The following is a 16,076-nucleotide window of genomic DNA, read 5'->3' on the forward strand; positions in this document are numbered from 1 at the left end:
ACTGAACTAGAACTAAACTGAACTAGAACTGAACTAGAACTGAACTAGAACTGAACTAGAACTGAACTAGAACTGAACTAGAACTGAACTAGAACTGAACTAGAACTGAACTAGAACTGAACTAGAACTGAACTAGAACTGAACTAGAACTGAACTAGAACTGAACTAGAACTGAACTAGAACTGAACTAGAACTGAACTAGAACTGAACTAGAACTGAACTAGAACTGAACTAGAACTGAACTAGAACTGAACTAGAACTGAACTAGAACTAAACTAGAACTGAACTAGAACTGAACTAGAACTGAACTAGAACTAAAATAGAACTGAACTACATCTGAACTTGAACTTGAACTAGATCTGAACTACATCTGAACTTGAACTTGAAATAATGCCGAAATAGAACTGAAAAAATTGTGCGCTAAATTTTTCTCTTCACTGTATATATTTTCCATTGCGTGACTATATAAAATTCATTAGAACTAAGTGTTAAAATGACAGTTATCTGCCGAACGTGTTTGAATTATAGATAATTAAATGTTCAGCGGTAAAATTTATACTTTACTCCTGGTACTACTGCCAGCAGTTTTTGCCCAAACAGATTACTGTAGTGCAAATCTGTGTAGAAATGGTAGAAAACACATTGGATGCAACAATAATGGAGTAAGTAAATTTACTAAATATTTCCTAAACTATTTTAAATTATAATTAATTACAGAATTTTGCAGCAATTTGTAGAAATCCTAGAATAATTCAAATAACACCAGCTATACGAACCCAAATTGTCAATAAGCACAATGCCTTGCGTAATCAAATCGCCCAGGGTTTTGGTAAATTTCCCCCAGCCGCACGTATGGCGGGCATGATTTGGAATAACGAATTAGCCAAACTGGCTGAGTATAATGTTAAACAATGTCAAATGCGTCATGATCAATGTCGCAACACTAAAGATTTTCCATATGCTGGACAAAACATTGCAATATCCTCCTGGAAAGGCATGCAAAAGACTGTTCTACAAGTTGTTAATAATCATATACAACGTTGGTTTAATGAATATAAAGATTGTCCGGTGGATGTTATCCAAAGTTATTCAAAACCAAATACTGGGTAAGATGTTATTTTAAATTTAAAAATTTCAGATTATTTATATATTTTTTATGTTTCCTATATTCCAGCAAAGCTATTGGTCATTTTACGGCTATGATACAAGATAAAGCTACTCATGTGGGTTGCGCTATCTTGAGACATAATAGAAATGCATATATTCAACAGTTAATGACCTGTAATTATGCTTATACTAATATAAATGGAGCTCCGGTTTATGAACAAGGTCCAACTGCCTCTAAATGTGCTAGTGGTACCCATAAGAGATTTCCTTCTTTGTGTTCTCTTCGAGAAAAATATTAATAATTGAAAAGTAATTCTGAAATAAATATTTTGAACGGCATTTCAATAAATTTGTTTTATCGGGGACATTACAGGGTATAACAATCATGAAAAATAAGATAATACAATAATCAATTAAACAAATTAATTAATTCAGACCAAACTTTCCAAAGTTTTTGGGAAATTTAACAGTTATGAACAATTGTTAAAAATTTACATTAAAATAAATAAATAATAAATATTTTTTTACAACTTAAAATGTTTAAATTGTATGCAAATACTACAAAAATACTAAATTAATTTTCCACACGATTTAATTTGAATATTAATATTTCAAAATTATTAAAATTATAAATTCAGTGTTAAATCAAAACTTATCCAAAACAATTATCTCAAAACGCTGTCAGAAATTAAATCCGTTAGCTTTACCCATAAAGCACTTACCTTTACTACTTCCACTTCAAATTCTTTTATTACACTTTCATTATAAATTAATTTTTAATTTCTAATTCAATTATTCAATTAATATATAATACCATAAAAGTTTATAGTTGCTCGGGTTTTATTATAAGCTTTCCATGTTGTAAAAAATCCATATTCTCCTTGTGGAACGGGCAGAGCTCGAAATGCATCCTCTATTATTGCATTAGTTAAATTAAGTGTTTCCAAAGTTTGCTGAAATATTCATTAAGGTTCAGATAGAAATTTAAAATTCTAATATCAGATTGCTCTTACATCATATGGACAATCGTGTTTTATATTTGAGAAATTCCAAAGTAATCTGGTGACCGGATTTAATTTTTTTGGAAAATTACATTTAACTGTTAAATCGTATAGAAATGGTTTCCAAACATTGGCTCTTTTCATTATTTGTATTCTTAGCTGGAAAAAATCAATAATTGGAATTAAAATCCACAAAATATCAAGAACTGAACTAGAACTGAACTAGAACTAGAACAGAACTAGAACAGAACTAGAACTGAACTAGAACTGAACTAGAACTGAACTAGAACTGAACTAGACTAGAACTGAACTAGAAACTGAACTAGAACTGAACTAGAACTGAACTAGAACTGAACTAGAACTGAACTAGAACTGAACTAGAACTGAACTAGAACTGAACTAGAACTGAACTAGAACTAGAACTAGAACTGAACTAGAACTGAACTAGAACTGAGACTAGAACTGAACTAGAACTGAACTAGAACTAGAACTGAACTAGAACTGAACTAGAACTGAACTAGAACTGAACTAGAACTGACTAGAACTGAACTAGAACTGAACTAGAACTGAACTAGAACTGAACTAGAACTGAACTAGAACTGAACTAGAACTGAACTAGAACTGAACTAGAACTAGAACTGAACTAAAACTGAACTAAACTGAACTAGAACTGAACTAGAACTGAACTAGAACGAACTAGAACTGAACTAGAACTGAACTAGAACTGAACTAGAACTGAACTAGAACTGAAACCTAGAACTGAACTAAATGAACTATGAACTAGAACTGAACTAGAACTGAACTAGAACTGAACTAGAACTGAACTAGAACTGAACTAGAACTGAACTAGAACTGAACTAGAACTGAACTAGAACTGAACTAGAACTGAACTAGAACTGAACTAGAACTGAACTAGAACTGAACTAGAACTGAACTAGAACTGAACTAGAACTGAACTAGAACTGAACTAGAACTGAACTAGAACTGAACTGGAACTGAATATGGGTCAATTTCGATTTTATAAGGACCCAAAATATAAATCAATATTACTTTCCAAATGACAGAATCAGTTTACATACATACATCTAAGTATGTAGATATGTAAAAGCAATCTTACCTCGAAGTCAGTTACTGGAACCTGCAATAGTATAGCTTTCAGGGTCATATATTTAGCATCTCTTGAAACTGCAACAAGTTTACAACATTCAATATTGCAAAACGAAGGATCCAAATTTGTACATGCCACATTAGTAAAACGTACGCGTGAATACTGTGTTCAATAATACATATACATAATATCTCCCAATAACTCAAAATCAATTAAATTATACTTACTATATGTTTAGGGCAAATAAACATCAAAATAAAACCGATCATTTGACTTTTTGAAAACATTATTTTAATTGAAATGATTTTGAAAATAATAAACAATGTACCAAACCTAAATATTAAACGTGTGGATAAATTATAATTATTAATTGTTTATGCTAAATTAAAATACTATATGTGGTTAATTAATTTAAACATAAATTAAAAACTAATTATATTATTTACAATATTTCTAAATAGTTCAAATATTGAGTTTGCTATACCGCTGGTAACCAATCGAATCATTTTCTGAATTATTGTGTAGGGTATTATATGGCCGGCCATGCTAACTTGTTTTTAATAATTATAATAAAACTAAGTCAATTTTCCACACCATTGCATATTATTTTAATATAATTTTATAAAAATTATTAAAAGTTTTTTGTAAATTTTCCAAATAAAATTTGATTTATAAACCTTTTATAAAATTAAAACAGAAAGCTTAAATAATAAGCAACTAATGGATCGACCCGGAAAAAGTATCGCAGAATGATTTTTATATTTACAATATAATATAATTTTATACCGATATCATAAGAAGAGGCCTTTATATGGAAGCTAAAACCAATTATAGGCCGATCATATGCGAGTATAATTTTATCGCGATAACGTTATTAATTCATGACTTATTTACTATTAAGTGATTTTCGAAAGTGGACTTTATATGGAATATTATGATCAATTATGGCCCGATCCAACATATCGTATATCGTACCAATGTTTCTCTGTTCCCGACAATTTATGTTTCCGGTATGCAATCAGTCACGTCCTTTCTGTATTCATTGGTGATGAGTCTTGGAACTTGGACTTTAGTCAATTTTCCTAAAGACTAAACATTAAATTATGTATATGCATTTCGATCGGGCGAATAACCAGCAAGGTCTCTAAAGCTTTGTACGGAGAACTCTTCATAATAGTTATTATGTTACACTTTTTTCCATAACCGGCCCTAATATTATCATAGCTGCTAACTCTCAATTTTAATTGTCGATCAAGGATTAAGCATAGGTATTTAAGTATGTCCAAGAACCTGGGTTCATTATAGCCTAGAATTAGATTATCCTTTTAACAGGTGGATATCGATAAAACGACTTATAAAAATGATCTAACTCTGTTAGAATTGTGGATCGAAATATATTATTTTAACACTGATATATTTAAGTTTTGATTAATAAAAAGCACCAAACACATTTAATGTTCCTCTAGTTACATTTAAAGTTTTCCACGTTGTAAAAATCGCATATTCACCCTCAGGAACTGGCAAAGGACCTAAGGCCTTCTCTATAGCAGCATTATTTAAATTGATTGCTTCCAAATTTTGCTGAAATTTTTTTGGATACAAATTAAATTTCTTATAAATTTATAAATAAATATTAAACACACACACACATTATAAGGACAATCATGTTTAACATTTGAATAATTTCGAACACCATTCCAAATCAATCTGGTGACAACATTTAATTTCTTAGTAAAATTACAATTTACGGTTAAATCGTATAGAAATGGTTTCCAACCATTAGCCCTTTTCATGACTTGTATTCTTAACTGCGAATAAATTAAAAAGATTTTATATTAGATAGGAAATAAAGAATTCTATAATATCACCTCAAAATCAGTTATAGGTAACTGTAGTAGTACCGCCTTAAGTGTCATATTTTTTGAATCTCGGGAAATTGCAATTAGATCACAACGTTCAATAGTGCAAAAAGTAGGATCCACACATTCACACACTACATTGGTGAAACGTACGTGTGAATACTGCTTCAAGATTATATAGTTTAGTTTATTTTCGGACTGCACGAAATTCTATTAATTTTACTTACGGTAAGTTTATTAGAAATTACTAAAATGCAGCCGATTATTAAAACGTTACCTTTTGAAAACATTTTCAAAATAATAAATGGTTTTCACATTATTTATTAAAGCTACTTTAGAATTTTATACCTTTATGGTTTATTAATTAAAATAATTATAACTAAATTAATTTTACTCAAATTAATATAAATACTATATATTATAATGATCATTGGCTATCATTTAATTATTAGAATTGTCTATATTGTTTGTTCATCTTCCAGTAAGGTGGATTCCCTTGATTATGCTCTAGTCATTATTGGACAACATACTAATGGAATTTTATTTGAACTGCTCTCTAGAATTCCCGAAAACTTTCTTTATTTATAAAAATAATAACTTTCGAAATTTTCTCTCTTTAAAGAGTTTCAAAAGTTTTTACCTCGAGATATAATCAAAAATCAATTCTGACTGAGAATGTAAATGTCAGAGTGTTATATCCTCTCATTTTAACCTGATCTTTCATAACGAATTATGACACAAAATTCTAGTACTAAAAATAAAGAAAACTGACATCAAGGGATTCAACTAATCCTTTTGAAACTCCGGAGAGAAGCTTCATTTAGCCCGCAAAGGTTCTTCGAAATGACATTAGGAAAAAGCGTAAAAACTTGTTAGTTAGTTAAATAGTTAGTTAGTTAGTTAGTTAGTTAGTTAGTTAGTTAGTTAGTTAGTTAGTTAGTTAGTTAGTTAGTTAGTTAGTGTAGTTAGTTAGTTAGTAGTTAGTTAGTTAGTTAGTTAGTTAGTGTTAGTAGTTAGTTAGTTAGTTAGTAGTAGTTAGTTAGTTAGTAGTTAGTTAGTTAGTTAGTTAGTTAGTTAGTGTAGTTAGTTAGTTAGTTAGTTAGTTAGTTAGTTAGTTAGTTAGTTAGTAGTAGTTAGTTAGTTAGTTAGTTAGGTAGTTAGTTAGTAGTTAGTTAGTTAGTAGTTAGTTAGTTAGTTAGTTAGTTAGTTAGTTAGTTAGTTAGTTAGTAGTTAGTTAGTTTAGTTAGTTAGTTAGTTAGTTAGTTAGTTAGTTAGTTAGTTTAGTTAGTTAGTTAGTTAGTTAGTTCGTTAGTTAGTAGTTAGTTAGTAGTTAGTTAGTTAGTTAGTTAGTTAGTTAGTTAGTTAGTTAGTAGTTAGTTAGTTAGTTAGTTAGTTAGTTAGTTAGTTAGTAGTTAGTAGTTAGTAGTAGTAGTTAGTTAGTTAGTTAGTTAGTTAGTTAGTTTTAGTTAGTTAGTTAGTTAGTTAGTTAGTTAGTTAGTTAGTTAGTAGTTAGTAGTTAGTTAGTTAGTTAGTTAGTTAAGTTAGTTAGTTAGTTAGTAGTAGTTAGTTAGTTAGTTAGTTAGTTAGTAGTAGTTAGTTAGTTAGTTAGTTAGTTAGTTAGTTAGTTAGTTAGTTAGTAGTTAGTTAGTAGTTAGTGAGTTAGTTAGTTAGTAGTTAGTAGTTAGTTAGTTAGTTAGTAGTTAGTTAGTTAGTAGTTAGTTAGTAGTTAGTTAGTTAGTTAGTTAGTTAGTTAGTTAGTAGTTAGTTAGTTAGTTAGTTAGTTAGTTAGTTAGGAGTTAGTTAGTTAGTTAGTTAGTTAGTTAGTAGTTAGTTAGTTAGTTAGTTAGTTAGTAGTTAGTTAGTTAGTAGTTAGTTAGTTAGTTAGTTAGTTAGTTAGTTAGTTAGTTAGTTAGTTAGTTAGTTAGTTAGTTAGTTAGTTAGTTAGTTAGTTAGTTAGTAGTTAGTTAGTTAGTTAGTTAGTTAGTTAGTTAGTTAGTTAGTTAGTAGTTAGTTAGTAGTTAGTTAGTAGTTAGTTAGTTAGTAGTTAGTAGTTAGTTAGTTAGTTAGGAGTTAGTTAGTTAGTTAGTTAGTTAGTTAGTTAGTTAGTTAGTTAGTTAGTTAGTAGTTAGTTAGTTAGTTGTAGTTAGTTAGTTAGTTAGTTAGTAGTAGTTAGTTAGTTAGTAGTTAGTTAGTTAGTTAGTTAGTTAGTTAGTTAGTTAGTTAGTTAGTAGTTAGTTAGTTAGTTAGTTAGTTAGTTAGTTGTAGTTAGTTAGTTAGTAGTTAGTTAGTTAGTTAGTTAGTTAGTTAGTTAGTTAGTTAGTAGTTAGTTAGTAGTTAGTTAGTTAGTTAGTAGTTAGTTAGTAGTTAGTTAGTTAGTTAGTAGTTGTTAGTTAGTTAGTTAGTTAGTTAGTTAGTTAGTTAGTAGTAGTTAGTTAGTTAGTTAGTTAGTAGTTAGTTAGTTAGTTAGTTAGTTAGTTAGTTAGTTAGTAGTTAGTTAGTTAGTTAGTTAAGTTAGTTAGTTAGTTTTTAGTTTTAGTTAGTTAGTTAGTTAGTTAGTTAGTAGTTAGTTAGTTAGTTAGTTTAGTAGTTAGTTAGTTAGTTAGTTAGTTAGTTAGTTAGTTAGTTAGTTAGTTAGTTAGTAGTTAGTAGTTAGTTAGTTAGTAGTTAGTTAGTTAGTTAGTTAGTTAGTTAGTTAGTAGTTAGTTAGTTATTAGTTAGTAGTTAGTTAGTTAGTTAGTAGTAGTTAGTAGTTAGTTAGTAGTTAGTTAGTTAGTTAGTTAGTTAGTTAGTTAGTTAGTTAGTTAGTTAGTTAGTTAGTTAGTTAGTTAGTTAGTTAGTTAGTTAGTTAGTTAGTTAGTTAGTTAGTTAGTTAGTTAGTTAGTTAGTTAGTAGTTAGTTAGTTAGTTAGTTAGTTAGTAGTTAGTTAGTTAGTTAGTTAGTTAGTTAGTTAGTTAGTTAGTTAGTTAGTTAGTAGTTAGTAGTTAGTTAGTTAGTTAGTTAGTTAGTTAGTTAGTTAGTTAGTAGTTAGTTAGTTAGTTAGTTAGAGTTAGTTAGTAGTTAGTTAGTTAGTAGTTAGTTAGTTAGTTAGTTAGTTAGTTAGTTAGTAGTTAGTTAGTTAGTTAGTTAGTTAGTTAGTTAGTTAGTTAGTTAGTTAGTTAGTTAGTTAGTTAGTTAGTTAGTTAGTTAGTTAGTTAGTTAGTAGTTAGTTAGTTAGTTAGTAGTTAGTTAGTTAGTTAGTTAGTTAGTTAGTTAGTTAGTTAGTTAGTTAGTTAGTTAGTTAGTTAGTTAGTAGTTAGTTAGTTAGTTAGTTAGTTAGTTAGTTAGTTAGTTAGTTAGTTAGTTAGTTAGTTAGTTAGTTAGTTAGTTAGTTAGTTAGTTAGTTAGTTAGTTAGTTAGTTAGTTAGTTAGTTAGTTAGTTAGTTAGTTAGTAGTTAGTTAGTTAGTTAGTTAGTTAGTTAGTTAGTTAGTTAGTTAGTTAGTTAGTAGTTAGTTAGTTAGTAGTTAGTTAGTTAGTTAGTAGTTAGTTAGTTAGTTAGTTAGTTAGTTAGTTAGTTAGTTAGTTAGTTAGTTAGTTAGTAGTTAGTTAGTTAGTTAGTTAGTTAGTTAGTTAGTTAGTTAGTTAGTTAGTTAGTTAGTTAGTTAGTTAGTTAGTTAGTTAGTTAGTTAGTTAGTAGTTAGTTAGTTAGTTAGTTAGTTAGTTAGTTAGTTAGTTAGTTAGTTAGTAGTTAGTTAGTTAGTAGTAGTTAGTTAGTTAGTTAGTTAGTTAGTTAGTTAGTTAGTTAGTAGTTAGTTAGTTAGTAGTTAGTTAGTAGTTAGTTAGTTAGTTAGTTAGTAGTTAGTTAGTTAGTTAGTTAGTTAGTTAGTTAGTTAGTTAGTTAGTAGTTAGTTAGTTAGATACTACAGCCATTCTGTTTTAAAGCCTTTCTGTCCTAACATAAGCTAACCTATTTTAACCTTGAATTGAAGCTTGATTGATATTTATAAAAAAATTTGTCAATGCAATTATATTGATTTAAAGACGCAATTACCTGATATTGGGCTAATTAATTGATTCATATGTATTTATGTATATATGTATGTATATATAATTTTGTGGGAGTTGATGTGAACAATATTTAAAAATCTAAGAACAATTTTCAGAAAATTGCTCTTTTTATAGAAATTTGTCTAAATTGGGTGTAATTTCGTTCCCATAATTTTGAAGTTAAAACAACTACAATTATCCATTATACAAATAACAATTCAGCTTTATTTAAATATAATATTATAATATATTGTTTTATAGTTAGGATGAAAAAATAAGAAAAATATTTTCAGGTATAGAAATTAAAACAAAATTAAAAAAAAAAATAATCACACATTGCAGTTTGATTTTCATTTCATTCATTCAAAAGAAAAAAACTAAAAAAAACTTATTAAATCTCTACAATAAATTCATGGAAATTATAGCAAATTCAATTGCTATTATATTTTATAGGTAGAACATCTAAATAATAATTTATCACTGGGATACATTTGTATTGTAATTACTAGTGGCATAACCAGATGCTGAGTTTGGATATAAATATTCCAAAACAGATTGATGCAAATGTACGGCATCAGGCCAAGTACATAGACCACAATTCTAAAAGAAATCAAAAGAAAATTGTTAAATGAATAGTAAACCACAAATAAATGTTAGACTTACATCACATATAAAGAAATAATTTTGATTGTTTAGAACATACGGATTTATACGATTTACTTTTATATATTTACCACGCAAAGTGGTCTTCGTCTCAATGATATGATCGTTTACACGCTGCAATTTCCACAATTTCTCTGGACTCTCTTCATAAGGTGGCAGCATGTCATTGGCTTCATTGCGACGCAATTGTGAAAAACGCATTAATTTCATTTCATTACGATTGGCCAACAAAAAATCATTGCCATTACATTGTGTACAGCGTGTGTAGAGTGACCGCCGATCGATTTGTATTTGAAAATATTGTAAGATATTAAGTACTTGCATCTCTGCAGAATCCGAAGGTATTTGTAAACATTGGTTTTGTGGCAAATCGCGTGAAAAGGTTAAATATCTTGAATCTCTGGTGAGTACAAAACGTTGTTCATTGCGTGCCATATCGATATAACGATTGATGTCGACATTATTATGAATTTCCACACAATCGAGTCCTAGTTTGCGCAATTCTTTCGATAGGCCAATAAGCATTGAATCACAAAGAAATTTTATATTGGATGATCTAGGGATAGATTAAGAAATATTTAAATAAAAAATGTTTCCCTTTTTTAAGGATATTTTTGAAATGTTGTCTTTTTAAAGAAAATTTTAGAAAAATTTCTCTTTTTATAGTAAAATTTCTCTTTCTATAGAAAATTTTCCTTTTTATAGAAAATTTTCGCAAACTTTCTCCTTTTATAGAAAATTTTCTCAAAATTTCTCTTTTTATAGAAAATTTTTACAAAATTTCTCTTTTTATAGAAAATTTTTACAAAATTTCTCTTTTCATAGAAAATTTTCACAAAATTTTTCTTTTCATAGAAAAATTTTCACAAAATTTTTCTTTTCATAGAAAAATTTTCACAAAAATTTTTCTTTTCATAGAAAAATTTTCACAAAATTTCTCTTTTTATAGAAAGTTTTTACAAAATTTCTCTTTTTATAGAAATTTTTCACAAAATTTCTCTTTTTATAGAAAATTTTAACAAAATTTCTCTTTTTATAGAAAATTTTTAACAAAATTTCTCTTTTTATAGAAAATTTTTAACAAAATTTCTCTTTTTATAGAAAATTTTTATCAAAATTTCTCTTTTTATAGAAAATTTTTAACAAAATTCTCTTATAGAAAACTTTCACAAAATTTCTCTTTTTATAGAAAATTTTCACAAAATTTCTCTTTTTATAGAAAATTTTCACAAAAATTCTCTTTTTATAGAAAATTTTCACAAAATTTCTCTTTTTATAGAAAATTTTCACAAAATTTCTCTTTTTATAGAAAATTTTCCAAAATTTCTCTTTTTATAGAAACATTTTCTCAAACTTTCTCTTTTTATAGAAAACTTTCACAAAATGTCTCTTTTTATAGAAAACTTTCACAAAATTTCTCTTTTTATAGAAAATTTTCACAAAATTTTTCTTTCTATAGAAAATTTTCACAAAATTTCTCTTTCTATAGAAAATTTTTAACAAAATTTCTCTTTCTATAGAAAATTTTTAACAAAATTTATCTTTCTATAGAAAATTTTTAACAAAATTTATCTTTCTATAGAAAATTTTTAACAAAGTTTCTGTTTTCAAAAAAAATTTTCACAAAATTTATCTTTTTGCAGAAAATTTTCACAAAATCTTCACTTTTTATGGAAAATTTTCACAAAATCTTCTCTTTTTATAGAAAATTTTCACAAAATTTCTCTTTTTATAGAATCTTTCCACAAAATTTCTCTTTTTATAGAAAATTTTCACAAAATTTCTCTTTTTATGGAAAATTTTCACAAAATTTCTCTTTTTATGGAAAATTTTCACAAAATTTCTCTTTTTATGGAAAATTTTCACAAAATCTTCTCTTTTTATGGAAAATTTTCACAAAATCTTCTCTTTTTATGGAAAATTTTCACAAAATCTTCTCTTTTTATGGAAAATTTTCACAAAATCTTCTCTTTTTATGGAAAATTTTCACAAAATTTCTCTTTTTATAGAAAATTTTCACAAAATTTCTCTTTTTATGGAAAATTTTCACAAAATCTTCTCTTTTTATGGAAAATTTTCACAAAATTTCTCTTTTTATAGAAAATTTTCACAAAATTTCTCTTTTTATAGAAAATTTTCACAAAATTTCTCTTTTTATAGAAAATTTTCACAAAATTTCTCTTTTTATAGAAAATTTTCACAAAATTTCTCTTTTTATAGAAAATTTTCACAAAATTTCTCTTTTTATAGAAAATTTTCACAAAATTTCTCTTTTTATAGAAAATTTTCACAAAATTTCTCTTTTTATAGAAAATTTTCACAAAATTTCTCTTTTTATAGAAAATTTTCACAAAATTTCTCTTTTATTAAAAAATTTTCACAAAATTTCTCTTTTTATAAAAAATGTTCGGAAAATTTCTCTTTTTATAAAAAATTTTCGGAAAATTTCTCTTTTTATAGAAAATTTTCGGAAAATTTTTAACAAAATTTGTCTTTTTATAGAAAATTTTTAACTAAATTTCTATTTTTATATAAAATTTTTAACAAAATTTCTCTTTTTATAGAAAATTTTTAACAAAATTTATGTTTTTATAGAAAATTTTCAACAAAATTTCTTTCTGTTTTTAAGAAAAATTTTCACAAAATTCTCTTCTTATAGAAAACTTTTACAAAATTTCTCTTTTTATAGAAAATTTTCATAAAATTTCTCTTTTTATAAAAAAAAACAAAATTTCTCATTTTTACTTACTTTCCAATTGTCGCTCTCGATTTATTTCTCTCCATTTCATTGCCATTTTGCTGCCAACTCCGATTGCTTGAAGCCGAATTGCCCGAACTAGTTTTTGCTTTCATGCGAAACAAATAACCCGATTTAGAGTTGGTAATATCCTCTACCACAGCATCAATATTAATGCCAATCCGCAATAAAAGCTCCGTCAATACCTGATAGATTTGCAATAAACAATGAGCATCAAGAGCAGCATATACTATTTGATCATGTCTTAGAGGACGATTGGCCCAGTTTGAGCATTGATTTGATTTGTCCAACTTTTTGCCCAAACACATTTCCGTTAAGGCGCAAAGACTTTCTCCCGCCACCGAGATTTGTTCATAGGGAAAGGGAGAAATTTGCATATATTTCAAACGACGCCATAGATCACGTAAATCCAAATAACAGGATGTAGCCTGGAGATTCAATTGTAAAGGCAAAGATTTATGCAACATTTGTAGATCGTAGTGTAGAGAGAAACCTAATTTTAATATTTCTAAATTATTAAAAATCTTACGACCCATTAGTTTCCACAAACGTTCATCTAAATGGGGAGATAAACAATCTACCAAGTAAACTCTTTCTATGGTGGCCAGTTGTATGAGTGAGACACGATTATCATTTGACACCGAAGGCTTCCACTCTGAATCGAAACCAATGAGTAAATGTTGCTCTAAATATGACAACATATCTAGGAACTTTGGTTTACTATCCACCAATACTATAGATTCAGCAGGTAATTTTAGGGATAAATATTCATCTTTTTTCAAATAGGCTGATGCGTAATGTTTATGTTTCTTGGGAGTAGGTGTAGCTGCCCCCTTATCCCAGGATTCATTTGAACTGCTGCTGGAATTAGATTTTTGGGTATTTTTCTTTGTAGTACCATCGAGATTCTCTAGTTTTAATTGTAATGCTAAGGGACATTCCTCTAAAGGAATTTTATATAATTGTGCCCAATAGGTGGCCTCCTCTAAATCACCAGCACCTGTTATCTTCGTAATAAGATCCAATTGTAAAGCTTTACTTTTGTTGGCTTCCTCACGGGCCAATTCACGCCAAGAATCAAAACTCATGCCACCATCTTGATATTTGTGAAATAGATAATGCAAATAAGAACACGATTTCGAATATTTCAAATTGGGTGTATATTGAAAGTCTATATTGTATTTCTTAGCTAAACGGGTAACTAGCTTGGACATAGGACGGTAACTAAGTATATTATGTTTAATTTCTGAATATTTGTATTTTCTGTAATAGGAAATTAAAAATGTTTTTTTTTATCTACAATAGAAAAATGACAAGAAAATCTACAACTCACTTTAATACTTCATCACAATTTTCATATACAGTCTTTTTGCGATCTAACAAAGCATCCAAAAATTGTACTGTAGGTAATTGTTGCTCGTGGGCTACTCTTAAAAATTCCTCAGCTAAGGAAATTTTATCTTGTAATATTAACGGCAATATGAGATCAAATAAACCAAAAATATGCGTAACATTTAGAAATATAGACCAATAAGCAGCCTAAATGAAAAATAACTTTAAATTGAAATCGTGTTTTATAATTGTTATTAAAGAAAACATCTTACATCTTTGTAAAATCCTTCTGCCTGTAGTGTTTGTAATTTTGGTATTAAATGTTGTTGAATTTTTTGTAATTGATACGTTTCTGTCACAGCCTTGTAGAGTGGCACTATACCACAGGTTTTCACAAAATTAAAAGCCACCATACGTGTATTGTCATCACAAGATGCTTCTATAGTTGGATGCTGTTTATAAAGTTCACAAACAGTTTCAAGTACTAAACAATTTGAAGAGTTGGGAATTGGTTTTCTTTATGAAATTTTGTACTTAATGTATGTTGAAAAACTTACTAAATAGAGCCATATTTTTATTTTTTAAATAATTACAACCTGGACTGGAGGCAAAGAGTTTTAATGCCTGTAGCAAAGGTTGAGGATCCCTGGAGAGTACTAATTTTAATTGATGCAGTGTAGCAGGAGTGCGTTTACCTGGAAGCAAAAAAAGTCATTAAATTGTCTCGTACAGAACATTTTTTTAGGAAATTTTCGCAAAATTTCTCTTTTTTTTTTTGCAAAAATTCACTTTTAATAGAAAATTTTTAAAAAATTTCTCTTTTTTAGAAAATTATCATAAAATTATGTTTTTATAGAAAATTTTCGCAATTTCTCTTTTTATGGAAAATTTTCGCAAACTTTCTCTTTTTAAAGAAAATTTTTGCTAAATTTCTCATTTCATAGAAAATTTTATCGTAAAATTTCTCTTTGCTTAGACAATTTTTCGCAAAATTTCTCTTTTTATAGAAAATTATCGCAAAATTTCTATTTTTATATAATATTTTCGCAAAGCTTCTCTTTTTAAAGAAAATTTTTGCTAAATTTCTCATTTCATAGAAAATTTTATCGTAAAATTTTTGCTAAATTTCTCATTTCATAGAAATTTTTATCGTAAAATTTCTCTTTTTATAGAAAATTTTCGCAAAATTTCTCTTTTTATTGAAAATTTTCGCAAAATTTCTCTTTTTATATAATATTTTCGCAAAACTTCTCTTTTTATAGAATATTTTCGCAAAACTTCTCTTTTCCTCTTTTAATAGAAAATTTTCGCAAAACTTGTCTTTTTATAGAAAATTTGCAAGATTTTTTTTATTATAGTGTAAAATATTTGAAAAATTGTTTTTTAAAGAAATATTATTAGTAAATTTACAGTACTTTTTATAGTACTCTTCAATAATTCTAAAACGTAGAAAAATTTATCTATTATTTTATTTGTCCAGCTCCACTGTGTTTTAAGAAAAAGCTACTTGAAACATAACATTGGTATTTAACTCCCAAATATTTTTTAACTTATTCTCTCCCTTCCAACATACTTTCTAAACAATTTAGCTAATTTCCAGGAAACGACTAACTTACATTTATTGTACGTCTCTCGAAAGTCCTCAAACCATTGTTCCATCTCAGGACTTAATTTACAATCGAAATTTTGGCCATTCAAACCAGCTGCTGTGGTTATATCAGGTACCACAGTGATTTTTAAATTTTGCGTAGAATACGTCATTAAATCCAAATCATCCTCATCATTTTCGTCCTCGTAGCCAGCTGGTATACCACGATAGGGTAACATTTTGTTTCAATAACAAACGAAATCCCCAAAGGAAAATAGTAGTAATATATTTTGTATTTTTATTAAACTACAAAACTTTAATTAGTTTTTCATATTTTTTTCTTTCTTTGTAATATGTTAAACTTGATAATATGCAAATTTATGTATAAATAAATATTGCATTTTTCTTCGTAGCAGAACAACAACACAAATGAAACAATTTATATATTTTTTTTGCTACACAATTAGAAATCTGTGCCGACCAAACCTCACGGTGACGACGTTAAACAACTTCAGCGGCTCTTAATAGATACTAAACAACTCTGTTATTATAGCTTTTGTTTATTTACTAAACACAGCTCAAAACAGGGCAGCCATATTGTAAATTGTGATAAACAATGTTGATAACTTTACTTGA

At 27.4% G+C, this 16,076-nt stretch overlaps 3 protein-coding genes and 1 pseudogene across 4 annotated transcripts; 1 reads left to right on the forward strand and 3 right to left on the reverse strand.

Moving 5' to 3' along the window:
* The first annotated feature begins 496 nt into the window (after window positions 1–496).
* On the forward strand, window positions 497–1,449 carry LOC119605147 (antigen 5 like allergen Cul n 1-like). Its single transcript, XM_037958122.1, has 3 exons — window positions 497–662; window positions 718–1,106; window positions 1,175–1,449. The coding sequence occupies exons 1-3, from the start codon at window positions 537–539 to the stop codon at window positions 1,404–1,406; spliced, it is 747 nt and encodes a 248-aa protein (XP_037814050.1). The 5' UTR covers window positions 497–536; the 3' UTR covers window positions 1,407–1,449.
* A 458-nt stretch (window positions 1,450–1,907) lies between these two features.
* On the reverse strand, window positions 1,908–3,402 carry LOC119605143 (annotated as a pseudogene).
* Window positions 3,403–4,622: 1,220 nt separating this feature from the next.
* Window positions 4,623–5,380, reverse strand: LOC119605163. Of its 2 annotated transcripts, XM_037958139.1 has the most exons (4): window positions 5,303–5,380; window positions 5,085–5,237; window positions 4,864–5,024; window positions 4,764–4,797 (listed from the first exon to the last, which is right to left on the reverse strand). In XM_037958139.1, the coding sequence occupies exons 1-4, from the start codon at window positions 5,363–5,365 to the stop codon at window positions 4,773–4,775; spliced, it is 402 nt and encodes a 133-aa protein (XP_037814067.1). In that variant the 5' UTR covers window positions 5,366–5,380; the 3' UTR covers window positions 4,764–4,772. The 2 variants fall into 2 exon arrangements, with proteins under 2 accessions (XP_037814066.1, XP_037814067.1); XM_037958138.1 differs by having other exon boundaries at window positions 4,623–5,024.
* A 3,914-nt stretch (window positions 5,381–9,294) lies between these two features.
* Window positions 9,295–15,946, reverse strand: LOC119605151 (exonuclease mut-7 homolog). Its single transcript, XM_037958126.1, has 7 exons — window positions 15,469–15,946; window positions 14,410–14,547; window positions 14,125–14,336; window positions 13,854–14,059; window positions 12,512–13,783; window positions 9,763–10,318; window positions 9,295–9,699 (listed from the first exon to the last, which is right to left on the reverse strand). The coding sequence occupies exons 1-7, from the start codon at window positions 15,677–15,679 to the stop codon at window positions 9,577–9,579; spliced, it is 2,718 nt and encodes a 905-aa protein (XP_037814054.1). The 5' UTR covers window positions 15,680–15,946; the 3' UTR covers window positions 9,295–9,576.
* Between the last annotated feature and the right edge of the window lie 130 nt (window positions 15,947–16,076).

The sequence above is a fragment of the Lucilia sericata genome, unplaced genomic scaffold, assembly GCF_015586225.1.
Source record: "Lucilia sericata isolate MDLA Ls3-8-SP2 unplaced genomic scaffold, ASM1558622v1 Contig000461F_arrow, whole genome shotgun sequence".
NCBI classification, from domain to species: domain Eukaryota; kingdom Metazoa; phylum Arthropoda; class Insecta; order Diptera; family Calliphoridae; genus Lucilia; species Lucilia sericata.